Genomic DNA, 16,817 nt, shown 5'->3' on the forward strand with positions numbered 1-16,817 from the left:
TATATATATATATATATATATATATATATATATATATTTTAAAACTTTTTAAGCATTTTTCGTTGGATTTTATAAATACTACATTTAACAAGTTTATGTCAGAATACAGGACTGTAATAGGTTAAGTGCAAGTATAAAGCAATTTTATTAATGTAGTTATTATGAATAGTTCGCACAGGCAATGGCACCATTGCAGTGTAGCACACAAGGGTCGCACTGTCTTATTTAATTTATTAGCTGAGGCATTCATCAATGCCATATGGTGTCCAATATATTAAACTGCTGCAACTCCAAACACTGAATTTATATTTTTGTGTGCATAGAAAAATTCAATCAATTATCCAGTCTAAATCTAATTTCCAAGTAGTAGTACTAAAAACCACTTGGTAGTATTTCAGTACTACTAAGTAGTTTGAAATCAAAGGTTGTACAAAATTTCTAAGAAAGAATTTACACTTTAAAAAAAAAGTACTCTAAGGAACTAGTATTTAATGAGCGAGTAAAATCAGCAAAAATAGCGAAGCAATCTGAAAGGGTTGACAAGCACAATCAGTGTGTAATATCATTACATTGCAGTCGGACCTCCATTTAACAAAGTCACTATATCCCGAGAATAAATTTGTTACAAGGAAAATTACCTAAATAGAAAATCACCTTTTGAAATACTTAAACATAAAACAGGTTATAAATTCATTAACACTCGTTAAGTTTAATAGTTAATAACTCGTTAAGTTAAAATAGCAATGGATACACCTTTATCTTGTAAACTAGCATCTACTATTTATTCTATAAATCTTAACCATAAAAGAAATCTGCATGGTAAGCAAGAATAGAGCCAAACATTATCCAGTACATGCTACATACATTTTCAACTGAAAAAAAAAGCTAAATTTGTGCATCAAATTATAACAGCATTTAGTATAAAAGTAATTTTAAACATACATCACGACATGCATTCTTAAGTTTAATTGCTACTGATAAAACCCGTTAATTTTGTCTAAGTTTATTGTTTTTAATACAAACAAAAAGGGATTTTACTGCTCTCTCAATAAGTTAAGTGGCTTCAAAAATCAAATCAAAGTCATTTCCCCATAGAATGCGTTAACAAGTTTGAAATGTTCTGAAATATTTTGGGAAATATTTCAGAACATTTCAAACATGTGGATCTCAAAGAAAAGTTCGTTAAATAGAAAATTCCCTTCTATTTGGAAGTTATTTTACCAAGAAACTTACAAAATGTTCTTAGTTTCTCGAAGAAAAAAAATCGCAAAATAGAGAAATTCGCAAAATAAGTTCGTTAAAAAGAAGTCCGACTGTATTTAAAAAATATTGCAATGAAAACTTTTGATGAAACCAAAATAATGAATTAAAAAGAATTTCTTATTGTCAATAGATTTCAGAATAAATATTATTTATTGCTATCATGTACATTAAAAAATTTCTTTTACACAATAACAATATGAGTAAGTACAGGTTGATTGTAATTTGTAACCCTGAGTTGAGGAAAAGCTTCTGCAAAATACTATTGTATTTTGCTTGTTCTTACTAATTTCTTTTTTTTTTGTAAGGTAAAAACTTCCCTGCCATTAATGAAATGAATAATATTTTACTCAGTTAACTGTGATGTTATTGGCGTGTATAGAAGTCTATTTTTGGATGTTATATAAATGTTTTAAGGAATATTTGATCTTGAATTTTATGAGATTCGATTTGGCTACTTTAAATGTTTAGAAGGATTTGGAAACCAGGCATTCATTTTTTTATTCATATAAATCACTTATTAGAAGAATTATCAATAATAAATTATTTATCCTATCTATTGCAAGTAAAATACATTAATAAAAAATACAGCTATTTTTATAAATATTTCTTTAAAAAAATCCTTATTTTACTTTATTCAATTTTCCAAAAAAACAACTAGTTTTTTTTTGCATTACATTGCAATATAGTAGATGTTACAGAATAATATGAAAAAGAATTAAAAGATCATAAAATCAATGTATATTCCGCATATGAACTAGTAATAATATAAATTTACTCATAAATAATTTAAATATAATTTAAATAAAATTTAAATAAAGCTGTGTGTTTACAGAGCAGCACTTCATCAGGGGACACACTGTCTAAACACACAGGAGCCTTTCTGTTGTTAGTGGCAAAGCCAAAACTAACAGTGCCCCGAGGCCCCTAATGAAATATTTCATTAGGAAATGAATTTCCTAATGAAATATTCATTAATGATATATTTCATTAGGGGCCTCGGGGCACTGTTAGTTTTGGCTTTGCCACTAACAACAGAAAGGCTCCTGTGTGTTTACAGACAGTGTGTCCCCTGATGCAGTGCTGCTCTGTAAACACACAACTTTATTTAAATTTTATTTAAATTATATTTAAATTATTTTTGAGTAAATTTATATTATTACTAGTTTATATGATTTGAATTGGGTTTTAGCTGCCTCGTGCGCTGTTCCAATTTGAATTAATGTAGTTATGGTTATTTTTATTTTTCTACCTCCTGTTTAATTAATTTCACTTAAGAATTTGAATTTACGTTTGGATATATTCTGCATAGTTGTATTAAGAAAAATATCAAACTCTGCGAATAGACTATTCTCACATCCATAATATTAACCATTAAAATAAATTTTTGAAGCAAAAGGACATGCATTGTAAATTATGCTACAATTGGCATATTTGCTAAGCTCTAAAATAGCCTGAAGTTTCTAAAGTTAGCTTGCAAGCTAATAAAAAATGAATAGTTAGTACAAGTTAGTAAAAGATTTAACTTGTAAAAACCAAAATGGTTAGAAAATGAATGTTTTTTTCTCTTTGGATAAAAATGAATAATCAATATAAATTATAATTATTAGAAAAAAAAGCAATCGAATTTTAAATTAAAATTATTATAAGAAACTGATACTTAAAAAAAACTCATTTAAATAACAAATTTAATAATACTCAGCAGTTAAGTAAAAAGAAAGTCACCTGTTTTTATCCACATCTTCAACAATCGAAAGCAGTCTAAATGGCACAAATGATGCACTAGTCGTGAAATAATAAGTTATTGCTTTGACCTGAAAAAAATTAATAATCATTAACATTTTCAAACATATATATACCATTACATATTATCATCACATAAAAGACAGGATATCTAAAAAATGTAATATAACTAGAAAATACCGAAATTTCTAAGATTACAATTTAAGTCGATTAAAGAAGCTTCAATGAAGTAAAATAAAAAAAGTAAAGCCGCAATTAGCTACATGTTTATAACATGTAGCTAATGAATAATCTAATGAATAATAATAAAGGTAGAATGAATAAACTTGTAAGGAAAGATAGTATTATAGATCAAACTCTTTTTTACAAAACTAAATTGACAAAATTGGGTAAAGACCAAAAGGGATTAAGAAACAAATAGAAAATTTAAAAGAAGAAAACAATGAAAAATATAAAAATGACATTTTTAAATTCTTCATCAATTTCAAAATTTTCTATTGGTTTCAATTTTTTTATGGAATTTCTGCTGCACATCACAACTGTCCCTTGGAGTTGTAGTATTTAACTGCTTTGTACATAATTTTTACTATCTCTTTTTATTAAGAAATAAATAATTATTTTTCTTATACAGATGACTAAAATATTTAATGTTAACAAAATCGAATTTCACTTATTTTTCTTCGATACCTAAATATCAATCTATTGACTCTAACAAAAAAATACCAAGAAATCACCATGTTTTTTTGTGAAATTTTAAAACTGAAATTTTTATACAAAATCTTAAAAACACTAAAAAAATATTAAAGAAAGCTAAAAAAAAAAAGCAGTAAGTTGTGTATCTATCACATTAACATAAAAAATCTGAAGTAGAACCGGCTGTTAATCAAATCCTTTGGAAAAATGGAAGAAACAATAAGGAATTGAAAGCTGCGAATAATCAGCGATGTAATAAAAAGATCAAAGGAAGCAAAAAAATTATTAAAATAACATACAAATAATTTACTAATTACATACAGTTGAGTTAATGTGACTCCATAAACTTTTTAATACAAATTTCATGTTACTGGCATATTTTATTTTATAACCGTCTTTGAATAGCCGATCCAATTTTTGGGTTTACGACTTCTAATGTTCAACTCCGTAGCCTTGTAATTTTGAACCCAATCCAGAAGACAATGGGACTGTAACCCATAATCCCTCTACCACTGAGGATATTTACCTTCTGCACTGTGGTCGGTGAAAGCCTGGTGCGGTATTCATATCGACCAGCCATCGTGGCTCTATTGCATATTAAAATGAAGGCGATGGTGGTAGCGCCGTTGGCTGCTCACTTCACTTGCGGGTTATAAATTCAATTTTAGAAGCCGCCTAAACAACCAGTGTAAATACACAGTAAGGTTCACGTTAAATCTATTGTGGCTAAAAGTGTCATGTAGATTGTGATACGAAAGTTTAGAGAGAAGGATACCAGATCAGGCGTTGTCCACGTTATCTGATCAAGGCCTTAATAACATAACATTTCTACCAAGCTTAATAAACGATGAAGACCTGAAAAACGGGACTAGGTGCTTAGCCATGGTTTGGTGAAGCGAATTTTATGCGATATTGCTCCAACAGATCAAAAAATTAGGTAAACGGGATCTAAATTCATTATCTAAATTAGAAGACAAAAATAAATTATTTAAAACAAATTTATGTTATTAGGTTACAAAAAAAATTACGATTAATAAAAATTTAGTTAATTGAACAAAAAGTAAAAATTTTATTTAAGATATTATTGTACCTTAAATTTGAACTAAACTTAAAATCGATGGATTTTTAAGTTTAATGTAATTTAAAACCGATTAAACAAACAATTTCATTAATTTTAGAGTAAATCTTAATAAATATAAACTCACATTTCCTTGAGACTCGTTTTATTTTTAAGTTATTTGTAAAGTGTCTTTTTCATAAAAGTAACATTATATTTAAGTTTGAAATAAATGGATATTTCTTCTAAAAAAAATTTTTTTCTTCAGTTTTTATTTTTTATTAATAATTATTTATTCATTATTGCAAAAAATATATTTATCTTTTTCAAGAACTTCAGTTTATAGCTTGCACCATGCTTGACATCATAAACAAAAAAAAATTGAATAAATAAAAAAAAACTAAGATTAGATGCTGCCAGAAATAAATCTTAACGTTTGATATTAAAATTTTTAAAAATATTAAAGATTCAAGAGACATAAAAAAAAATTTTCAATTTGAACTGAAGTTTTTGAACTGAAGGTTATCATTACATATTGTTAATAAGTAAAATAACTTATATTTTCCTGTTTTTGATTGTCTTGCACATTTAGTATTATTAAGATAAAATATTTTTTTCTAGTACAGTTTAAACTTTCAAATGCAGCTAATTGTTACGATTGAGATATCATTATATTAATACGTATCATTGCAATAACTATATATTTTATAAACAGAGAAGATCTTTTTCCTTTGATAATGAAAAGTAATAATGTATACTGCCTTTTAAGCAAAGAAAAAGAATTATGACTGTGAATCGGTGCGAGCAAGGGATAGGGTCTCAAAATCCAGTAAAAAGTAGAAGAAATATATTATTAAAAAAAATATTCCCTAAGTAAAATTGATTTATAATACACTGATGTAGAAACCATCAATTGTATAATCAAAGAAACTAAAAATAAGTTGAAACTATAAATGGTATTCTCAAAAATATTTAATAGTTTATGTAACTGTATGCTACATTTTGAATTTCCAGAAAGCTTCAGCATTTTAGTACATTTAAATATTATTCATTGGCTGTAGAAATATTATTTGTTATTAATTTAAATATACTTCATTTCTTAACATTTAATTTATTAGATGTGAAAATAAATTTAAATCTATCTTATTATTCCTCACGTCACATTCCTAGTATAAAAACAGCTTAATTCAAATTAAATACAACTTCTAACAGAGAATATTAAAATCATATCAAAATTTTTATATTTTTAAATTTGAAGTTTACATTCAAATATTTTCAGTTTTGTGCACACAATGTAACAAAAATAAAACCAATATCAAATTAAATTCAGACTGATTTTCTACTAAAGAAAAATAATTTCAACAGAAACATTTTTTCTTTAAATACACTTGTATGTAACATTGGCTTCTTGATTAATCATATTTTTTGGATGAGTTATAACACAAAACAAAGAGTAAACGTAAAATTTTGGAAGCCACAAGTATTAAAATAGATTGAATCATATCATCATCATTTAAAAATACACTTTATGTTTTAGCAGACTTTAATATTCTATTTTCCAACATAAAAAATACAATACGTTTTACATTTAAATAAATTCGGTAATTAAAGTAAAATTAATCTTTATGATATATTAATATAAAGACATACTAAAAACAATAATATTTCTGAAAGAAATATTACTTTCAAAATGAATTTCTTTATTGCGCTTTCAAATTTCTCTTAAAAAAAATCTGGAAAATATCAGAATTGATCAGTATTTACGCTCCGTATTTTGTATTAGAATCTATTCCTTCTGGCCGCGCACTACACATTAAAACCTGTTGGTGAGTGGTTAGATCTGAAACTCCACCCACTTTTAAATGTCTTATCTTTTAATTAGCGGTAAATCCATGTTTCTTCGGAAACTAGATTCCTAAAGCTTGAGAAATCTTCGATTCCAGATTTAGGTTTTGTTCAGGAAATTCAACTCTGACTCCACAAATTCCCTGGTAGGACCCCAAGAATTTACAGTATATTAAAGTTATGAAAACAGTAATTAAAGTAGAAACCTCTAAATGAAAAAAAATTAAAAACTATCATAAGAAATAGCAAGTAATTGATGTCGATATTTGAATGTCGATTGAATCAAGTATAAGCAGGAGTTGTATGTAAATAATTTGGAATTTATTATTATAAAAATGATAAATAAACCAAGAATTTTAAATAAAAAAAAAGTATGTAGTTATCGACAATGCTAACTTTCATTTATGAAAAGGTACCCCAACATAGTACAGAGTTAACATGTCATATATTAGTGAATTGGAATTGTATTTTTTGTAGTGGTAGATACACTACAGTAGACCTCCACCAAAATTTTATCTGGCACAGAATTCAATGAATGGATACCATTAGTAGATTCATTGCTGTATTTTTGAGAAGTCGGGAGAGCTGTATTAAGTTCACGATCGAGATCGCTCATGTGTTGCCATCAGCAGCTCAGGCCAACGTTGTGTGTGATCGAGACTGAGTAGCAACAACGCGAGGAGGTTATTAATGTCGCAGTCACAAGTGGCAAGTCAACTGTTTAATGAGGAATCCATAAAAGTAGACGTGTTCAAATCGAAGTTTCCGCCAAGGTCGGCATGTTCTCATCGCGTCCAAAGGTCACCAAAGTGAGGAGAGGAGTTGTCGACAATGTCAACCTTTATCCATGAAAATGTACCCCACCATAGAATCACGTTAACATGTCTTATATATTAGTGAATTGGAATTGTATTTTTGTAGTGGTAGACGCACTGCAACGAACAAACTAATGAAATAATGAATGTCAATATTTCCTAATATTTTTGAATCCGGATCAACCAGAAGTTATAGGCAGACAATCAGAAGTATATCAGGGGTGATTGCGAGCCCAACTCAAAAATCCTGAAAATTTCTTGAGTAAAATCATTAATGACACATTTCAAAAAATTAATGTCTCTATAAATTGAAGCAACTGATATTTTCAAAACATGAAATTCTAAATAAATTACATGTAGCATAATTTAAATAAATAATTATGTATAAGTTTACTTTTATCTCTAATCACATTTATAGAGACATTAGTAAATATTTATTCTACCAGAAAAAATATTTACCAATGAAAAAAAGGTCAAGCATAAATTCTACTTCTAATATCTCTAAATAAAATATATAAGAGTTTTCATGCATAAATATAATCGATGATTTCTTAAGACTTCTGGGCTTTGGATTTCTTGCGATTAGCAAAAAATCCGGAAATCCTTATTTTTTCCGAAGCACAATCAGGAGTACATTTGTATTAATATTATTGATTCAACCATTATCTCACACGAACTGTCAATATGGGGAAAAAAGGTCGAGTTAAACAGGTGTGGTATTCTAAAGCTCAGAAAATAATTTTGTCTTTTTGCAAAAATGGAAACACATGAAGAGAAAGAATGTGTTAGATAGAATAAACTTGGGGATTTTTGTCTGCTTTGGAACACTAAAAATGTTATGTAAAACAGCATCAATTGGGGAACCACTTATTTATTTACTTTATTTACCTTTTTACGTGCTTGATAACATGTTCAATGCAAAAAAAGTTTAAGAGCGTTTGCAAAAATTGTGAAACGTGAACACTAAAAAGTTGCAAGTGTTGGGTTAAAAATCGCTTTGATAAAAAGTGGGAGATAAGAATATTATAAAAATGGTAAATAAACTAAAGCTTTTAAATAAAAACCAAACAAAAATGTTTTATCAAAAGAAATAATGAAGTAAACAGCTTAAATATTTTTCCTTATTTAGAAGAATATTAGTTAAAACAAAGAATATAATAATAGTTTGCACACAGTAACAAAAATAATTAAAAACAATATGGAACATAAAACTTACTAACCTCACCTTGGAACTGTGTTACAACAAAAGATCTGTGTTTTTCAAAGTTTTTGTCAGCGACGCAACTGCTAAAATGATGCTGCTCAAAAATCAGCGCTACAACAAAATTTAAATATATAGAGAGAGAATAATGAAAAAATAAAAAAAAAATAGTTAAGAATAAATAAATAAAAAATCCGAAAAAAAGGGGAAAAAATTTATAAAAATCCGGAAAATACAAGATATAATCTTCTCATCCGATTATATCCGCAAAAAGGAGTGCTTTCTAATATTGTATCAATGTAGTCAAAGCACAATATGTCAATACAATAGTGTGAAGATATAATCGTGTGAGCTAATGAAAAGATTATATTTTTTCTTTTCGGATTTTCATTAATTTTCTATTTTATTTTCAAATATTCTTTTCTTCTTTTTTTCATTATTTCATCTTTGTTCATTATTGTTTCATGAGCCTTAGCATTTTTTCCATGTTTTCTCTACATTTTGAACTTATTTTATGAATTTTATATACTTACATCTTACGCGCTGTAAATAAAACTTATCGTCTTTTCCTAATTTTCTTCGTTTTTCTCTTAATCCTTTTTGTATTAATTTGTTGTGCTACATATATATATATATGTATCAAATTAAAAATAAGTTGAATAAAAATTTTTTTTTCTTTGCTATTTACTAATTTGCTAATACTATTTAACTATAAAAATAAATACATGTAGTATTATTTACTCTTCATTAAAATTTTGTTTTAATGTTTACTCTCATCTTAATTCATAATTTAAGTACCTTAAAAACATAATTAGTGCTTTTTTTAATTAAATATTGAGCTAGTTGAGTAATTGTCAGTAAACTGATTCAGCTTTTTAATATTACATCCAAGTAAATTTTTTAAAAATAAATAATAATTAGATCTAAGTCTGGGCAGTGGCCTTAGTATCAAAATGAAAACTATAGAAACTGAGAATAAATGGGGAAAAAAGATAATTAAAAAGTAATAAAACAGAGAATTGTGAATCTGTATTTTGTCCATAGTTTCGTGGATTTGAATAAAACCATGCCTCAATGAAAAGATGAACCCATGTAGATAAAAAAAAATAATAGGTTAATAATAAATAACCCCAAATAAAATACTTAATTTTTCACATATTTCCATTAAATTTTAAAAGGAGGGAAAAAATTTACAGTAAAAATGTTATTTGAATGTAAAAATTAAAATAAAATTGAAATATTTAATTAAATAGTGGAACAGATAATTTTTATTTAATAATTTTAGCATATATCTATTTAGACCAAAGAACATTTGCTTGCTTTTTCCATAGGTCTAATGACCAGGGTCCATTTTTATGAAGAAGTTAAAAGTAATTCACTATGTAAAAACATAACAATACCGAGGCTAACCCTAATATAAAACTTATAAAATGCTTTTATTAAAAAAGACAACAAAAAAAAATTAACGGGAGAACGAATTTNACAAACACGAGTCCTAGATAAAAGACCTGGTTAATAGATAGAGATTCAAAGTCACAGAGCTAATCTTGATAAAATCCATAGGATCTAAGATTAAAATTAGAATGAAATAAAAAACAAAACAAAGGTATTCTATTTTTCATATTCTATCAAATACCTCAACCATAACTAACTAAACATCAGAAACACTAGAAAGATTAAAGTGATGAGGAAACAGGGTGTTTAGCAAAATCTTTCATCAAAAAATAAGCACCGTTTAGGTACTTTTTATGCACTATGTACAGTAACAAAAGGGAAATTGATTTTCAAATACTTTAAATGATCATAATAAAATAACCAGTTTTTGACTAAGAACTTTTTCTTTTCTTGATTATATTAGCTACCATAAAAAGATTGTGATACTTTTTAGTTCGATTTCAGAGGATGAAAAATGAAGACTAAAATTAAGAATGTCTTGCAAGGAACATGAGAGTCCAAGAATCTCACTGAATCCAAACTCAGTATATGCACATCGGACCTGCAACTATTTCGTCAAGCATGTAAAATGATTGGCGCTTTCATACAACACTGATCAACGGTACGCCAAAATGCATTGCGTTTGAACGAATAGTGAAAACTTTGAAAAGAATGTGAAAACCACTCCTTTGCATATCAAGTGATGAAAATCAACAAGGCAAAGAAAAAAATTTCATTTTCAAAAGGAAAATTAAGCACTTTTAAAAAACACCCAATAAAAAAATCATCTTTAAAGGCTTTTAAAATTAAAAAGCGTAAATTGAAAATAAGTACTTCTTAAGAAAACTGCACACCATGGGGAAAATAATTATGCATTCATAAAAAACACTTAAATTAACATGAAACAAATATTTACATCAGTTAAGGAATTATTGTTATTTATAACTTCATACAGATACAAACTATGAAAATAAGATGCAACACACGGCTTCTCTTTTAGGCTTTTTATTTAGAAATAATAAAACATTAAACAAATAAGAATATCAGTCAATAAAAGTAATCAATCTTCTAAATTTTTAAAAATAAAGAAAACAACAAGTTAAAAACACTTTGCTTAAAAAAAATTACCTTTCATTACGTCTGAATTCACAATTATTTTATGACTCACAGGTAAGAAGTTTTTCATGAGTATCATTCCATGCAGTTTGCACTTTTGAATCATTCCCTGAAAATAAATAAGTTTTAAAATCATATAATGTTATGCTTTAAAACGAATAATACATTTAATAATAAGTAAAATAAAGCTAGAATACTTTTTTAAATTAAAAACTACTACAAACATTATTTCAGAAAAAAGAAAAAATATGATGAAAAGTTTCCAAATTAACTCAAAATAAATTAAATGTATAAAGTTAAAATATCCTATTTTACTTAAAATAGTTGATCCAAGGTTATATAAAAAAGAGAACATAATTTTAAAAACAGGAGGATTTTATATTATATGTACTAAATTTTGAACTATACAAATACTACTTTAAAGAACTCAACTGATATGGTGCAGTTACAAAAGAAGCTACTTGCAATGATGATTTCCCTCGTATAAAATATCATGCAATATTTTTTAAGACTTTATCTGCGTTTCAAATTATTTTTCTAAAAAGAATAATTGTAAAGCAAAAATGACAAAATATAAACCAATTTTGGAAAATAGTTGTTTAATATATGTGTATATATACATATACACATATTAAGAGCTATTCTTAAAAATTAGTTTACATTTAGTAATTTTTGCTCAAAGCTCAAAATGTAGAGAAAACATGGAAAAGATTACAGAATACTGAAAAAAAGAAAAAAATTAAAAAAAAAAATTAGAAAAAAAATAAATAAAAATCCAGGGGTAAAAAAAAAGTATATATAGTATATAGCGGATATAGTCACATGACTATATCCGCTATTTCTTTAGTGCTCCTCACACTATTCTATTGATGTATTTTGCATAGACTATATTGATACAATATTAGAAAGCACTCCTTTTCGCGNAACTATGCTTTTAAAAATTTTCAATTTGGGAGTGGTACTGTACTCACATGCATTTTCTCGACTGACTAAAATCTAATCTAAATCTCTAAATCTTTGAACAAAAAAAATGAAATACGTTCTCTAGTTAGCACATATTTTTATCATAAAGTGATATATCAATCCTTAAACTATTAAACAATTACTTTTTTTAAAATCAAAAATCATAAATAATTTAATCTATAATTTTGTAATTTAAAATTTTAGTTGCTTGAAAGTCTATGCACATAGCATGCAATTCAAAATAAACGCCATTCTTAAAATTAGCCACAAGTATCGTAAAAAGAAGAAAAAAATTCAATATTAAATTATACATAATAATCTTGGCCAAAGGATACTGGGAGATCATTGTTCGCCAAGATAATAATTAAATAAATTATAATAATTATTATTATAACTATATATTTATAAAAACATTATATTTTCATCAAGAATTTTTTATATTTCATAACCATCGTTGAACAGCCGACCCAATTTTTGGGTTTATGACTACTAGCGTTCAACTCCGTAGCCGCTGGTAGAATTCGAATCAATCAGTCAACGCTAGGACCGAACCTAGCTCACCTCATCGAGAGGCGAGCACTCCATCCCCTGAGCCACTGTTTCATAAAGAATTGGTAGGAATTGGCTTGGTGATAATTGGTGTTTTTAAAAATCAGAGTTATGTTTAAAACACTTATTGTTGCTGTAGGCCATTAGGGTGTGATTGCATTTGTTTTCCAGTGGCACTGTTTATGACCAAGAATTTGACTTCTGCCACACCCAGACCCCGTTCTCACAAACACGAGTCCTGCACACTGATAACCAGACTATCCCTTTAAGACGCCTGCTTTTTACATTAAACAAAACACTTATTTTAAGCATGTTTTTTAAAACATTCTCTGTTAATGCCCAAAATTTAACATAGAAAATTCTAAGTCAGAGAATCAACTTCATCTTTAATATACAAACCATAAGTTTAAAACAACTTGGTTGCTTATAGCGACTGAAACTAAATTGGCAATTTATTTAGCTTATTAAAAAGATATTGATAAAAAAAAGTGTTTCTAGCAAAGTCACGTGCAGTTTAACGCTCGCTTGCGGAATTAAAAAAAAATTCCTGCAAGGTTTTTTTGTAGAAAGAAAAATATGACTATTTTTGGGGTTGCTAAAGCAATGAAACTTGTAACAATATTCAAAGCTCTAACAAAATAATATATTTTTATGTTTTTAAAGAAAAAGTGCTTTAAAATAATTATTTTTTACATTGTAAATAAAAAAAATTTTAATACATACATGAAAAAATAAAATATGCACGAATATTCCTTGCATTAAAAAAAAAGTATTTGCTGAAGGAAAAATATTGTAGAAAGAAAAATAAGACTATTTTTTGGGGTTACTAAAGCAATAAAATTTGTAACAATATTCAAATCTCTTACGAAATAATAAATTTTTATGTTTCTAAAGAAAATGGGCTTTAAAATAAAATTTTTTACGTTCTTAATAAGGAAAGAATTTCAATACATACACAAAAAAATAAAATATGTACAAATATTCCTTGCATTAAAAAAATGTTTCATGCAAAACATTTTTTCTACTATCATGGAATGGGGAACATATAAATTTTTTTTATGTTAATCAATATAAAATGGATAAATTAACTAAGACATTTTTAAACCTAACTGTGTTTTGCAATCGAATAATTTATTAACTCTTTGGAAAGATGAACCACTATTTTTTTCAATAACATCAACAAACACTTCATTCTTCAAGTTCTAAAAATGAAAATTTCAGCTAAATTTAACTTTTTGGTGCGAGAAAAAAAACTAAATAAATAAACAAGAAATGCTTTTAAATAACTCTGTGATATAGTATGCACTTTCTTCAATACTTCAAAGTGTTTAATATCCACTAGTTTCTGCTCTCTTTAATTTTCACATGAAATTAGTTGTATTTTATTTGGATCAGATAACACATTAAAATGTTATAGTTAAACTCCGTTTAACAATAACATAACTTTTCCATTTGCTAATAATAATAATAATAAATGTCAAAACTATTTTAAGAGTTCAAGTAAGAGATGAGTTTATTTTAAAAAAAAAAGGAGAATTTAAGCCCTGTTATAAGAAAAACAAAATACAAGGAATGTTATAGTGAACTAATATTACCTCAAATTATAATTTTAGAGCTTTCTGAATTCTTTTCTAACTAAAGTGGAATAATCTTTAAAGAGAAGTTCACAGAACAATAACTCAATTTCAAAGAGATTATGCACTTGAATTTTTTATTATTCAATAAGTAGACATCCTACAGTATTGTTGGGGGGAAAAGTTTTACAAAATGTTTCTAATAAAATTTTAATAAAGGAATTTTAATCCACAATTCAAAAGGCAATTTTAATCAAAGTTTTAATAAAAAATTCAAAGACATGCTCAGATGCATGTCTTTGAATTTTGATGGAAAACTTTAGTTTTATGCTTTTGTTTTTGCAAGTGGAGCATAACACAGAATCATTCAAACAATAAGATAATAAATTTAAATTAATTATTTCATTTGCATTATTATTATTCAGAAATGATTCATAATCATTTACATGTTTATCCAGTTTGATTTTTGACGTCGATTCATTCAACTCAATGCCTGTTGATGAACAAGCTGTTTTGCAATGAATACCAAAACGCTTTCATTTTTTTAAACACTCGTTGGCCGCTTCATGTTTATAACTAAATAGTTAATAAATAAGATAAATATGAATGCAAAAAGTTGAAATTAATACGAAAATAATCTAAAAAAATTGCAGTTAGAAGAAGCAAATTTCAGATCAGAAAACAAAATTTTGAACCTCGTGAAAAGAAGCAATCAATCGATCAATAAACTCATTTCACCTCAATTCTTTTTATAATGAGGAACCTGCATGCTTCGGGTAATCGCAGAATGTTGATTATTTTGAATAGTTTATATCTTAAAACTCCCTAAAATCAATTCAGAATTTAAAAAACTGACCGGAATATTAAAAAAAAAACTTAACTTAAAATTAGCCCAAAACGAAACTAACTTCACGTGACACAAAATGAGGCGTGGCAAAATGACACAAATGAATAAACCAAAGCTTCCCATCTAAAAATGTGTTACAAAGGTGTTTTAATTTGAACCGCATTTTTTAAAAATTGTTTTTCTTTCATGCTTATATTATTTATATATAGTTTAAATATATATATATATAGTGTATATCAGTTGCATCCTCCTCCTTGAGAAAATTTTTGTGAGCACCTTTCATCATAATGAAATAAAATTGAGGAATGAAAAAATAAATATCGAAACTACATTTTTTTAAACAACTTTTGAAATAAATTCATTTTTATTTATTTATACTGATTCATTTTTATTAGTTTTTTTTTATACATAAAAGTCTGAACTGTTTTGAAAGTTTTTTATTTAATAAGTTGATCCCAATTAGAGGGAATGGAATGAATGGTATATGACCTGGAATAAGTTTTTAGGTAAATAAAATGTTTTAAAAAATTCTTTTTTATTATTAACTTCTAAAATATTTTATTAAATTTTTTTTGAAGAAATGTAAATAATGCTAAACACCTATCATTTTTTATTTTAGCTTTCATAATTTTTTCTTCAAGATAAATTTTTTTTTTTTTTTTTTAACTCAAAACCCTTAGCATAATGAAATAAAATTGAGGAATGAAAAAATAAATGTCGAAACTACTTTTTTTTCAATAACTTTCGAAATAAATTCATTTTTCTTTATTTATACTGATTCATTTTTATTTATATTTGTCTATATATAAGAGTCTGAACTGTTTTAAAAGTTTTTATTTAATGAGTTGATCCCAATTAGAGGGAATGGAATGAATGGTATATGACCTGGAATATAGGTAAATTTTTTTTAAAAAATTCTCTTTATTATTAACTTCAAAAATATTTTCAGGAATTTCTTTTTTTGAAGAAATGTAAATAAAGCTAAACCCCTATCATTTTTTATTTTAACTTTCATAATTTTTTCATCCAGATAAAATAAATTAATTATTTTTTAACTCAAAACCCTTCAGTATAATGAAGTAAAATTGAGGAAAGAAAAAATAAATGTCGAATCGAAACAACTTTTTTTTTCAACAACTTTAGAAAAAAATAAATTCATTTTTAATTTTTTTATACTGATTCATTTTTATTTATATTTGTCTATATATAAAAGTCTGAGCTGTTTTGAAAGTTTTTATTTAATGAGTTGATCCCAATTAGAGGGAATGGAATAAATGTTATATGACCTGGAATTTAGATAAATTTTTTTTAAAAAATTCATTTTATTATTAACTTCTAAAATATTTTCTCGATTTTTTTTTTTTTGTTGAAGAAATGTGAATAATGCTAAACCCTATCCTTTTTTGTTTTAACTTTGATAATTTTTTCTTCCAAATAAAATTATTTTTTAACTTTAAAAAAAAGAACCTGTACACAACTGTTCTGTCAGAATAAAATTCTTTCATTTTAAAGAATAAAGAAAAAAAAAAGAAAGAAAGTGATCTGAACAGCATTTCAAAGACATTTTAAAATTCAGTATAATGAATTATTCATTCAGAGAAACTTATCAATCAGAAAAACAATCTTATAGAATTAAATTATGATTAAGTAAGTTACTGTAAAATGGTCTTAGCAACAGTATAATGCAGTTGTTGCAGACAATTTGCGAGTATTTTTTTCA

General features: G+C 26.2%; 2 protein-coding genes across 3 annotated transcripts in view; one reads left to right on the plus strand and one right to left on the minus strand.

Annotated features, from left to right (window-relative positions):
* The window catches only part of LOC122272569 (uncharacterized), a 568,266-nt gene extending 556,811 nt beyond the window's left edge, over positions 1 to 11,455 (minus strand). The window contains exons 1-3 of one of the 2 annotated variants that reach the window (XM_071185359.1): positions 11,177 to 11,451; positions 8,634 to 8,728; positions 2,986 to 3,074 (exon numbers count right to left, since the gene is read on the minus strand). In XM_071185359.1, the coding sequence (XP_071041460.1) occupies positions 2,986 to 3,074; positions 8,634 to 8,728; positions 11,177 to 11,300 (308 nt within the window). In that variant the 5' untranslated portion in view covers positions 11,301 to 11,451. Of the gene's footprint in view, positions 1 to 2,985; positions 3,075 to 8,633; positions 8,729 to 11,176 lie in introns of both variants that reach the window. The other variant, XM_043056405.2, reaches the window with a different exon arrangement.
* Positions 1 to 16,817, plus strand: part of LOC107439990 (uncharacterized) — a 235,103-nt gene that overhangs the window by 49,771 nt on the left and 168,515 nt on the right. The window lies entirely within an intron of this gene.

The sequence above is a fragment of the Parasteatoda tepidariorum genome, chromosome 9 (assembly GCF_043381705.1).
Source record: "Parasteatoda tepidariorum isolate YZ-2023 chromosome 9, CAS_Ptep_4.0, whole genome shotgun sequence".
Classification (NCBI taxonomy): domain Eukaryota; kingdom Metazoa; phylum Arthropoda; class Arachnida; order Araneae; family Theridiidae; genus Parasteatoda; species Parasteatoda tepidariorum.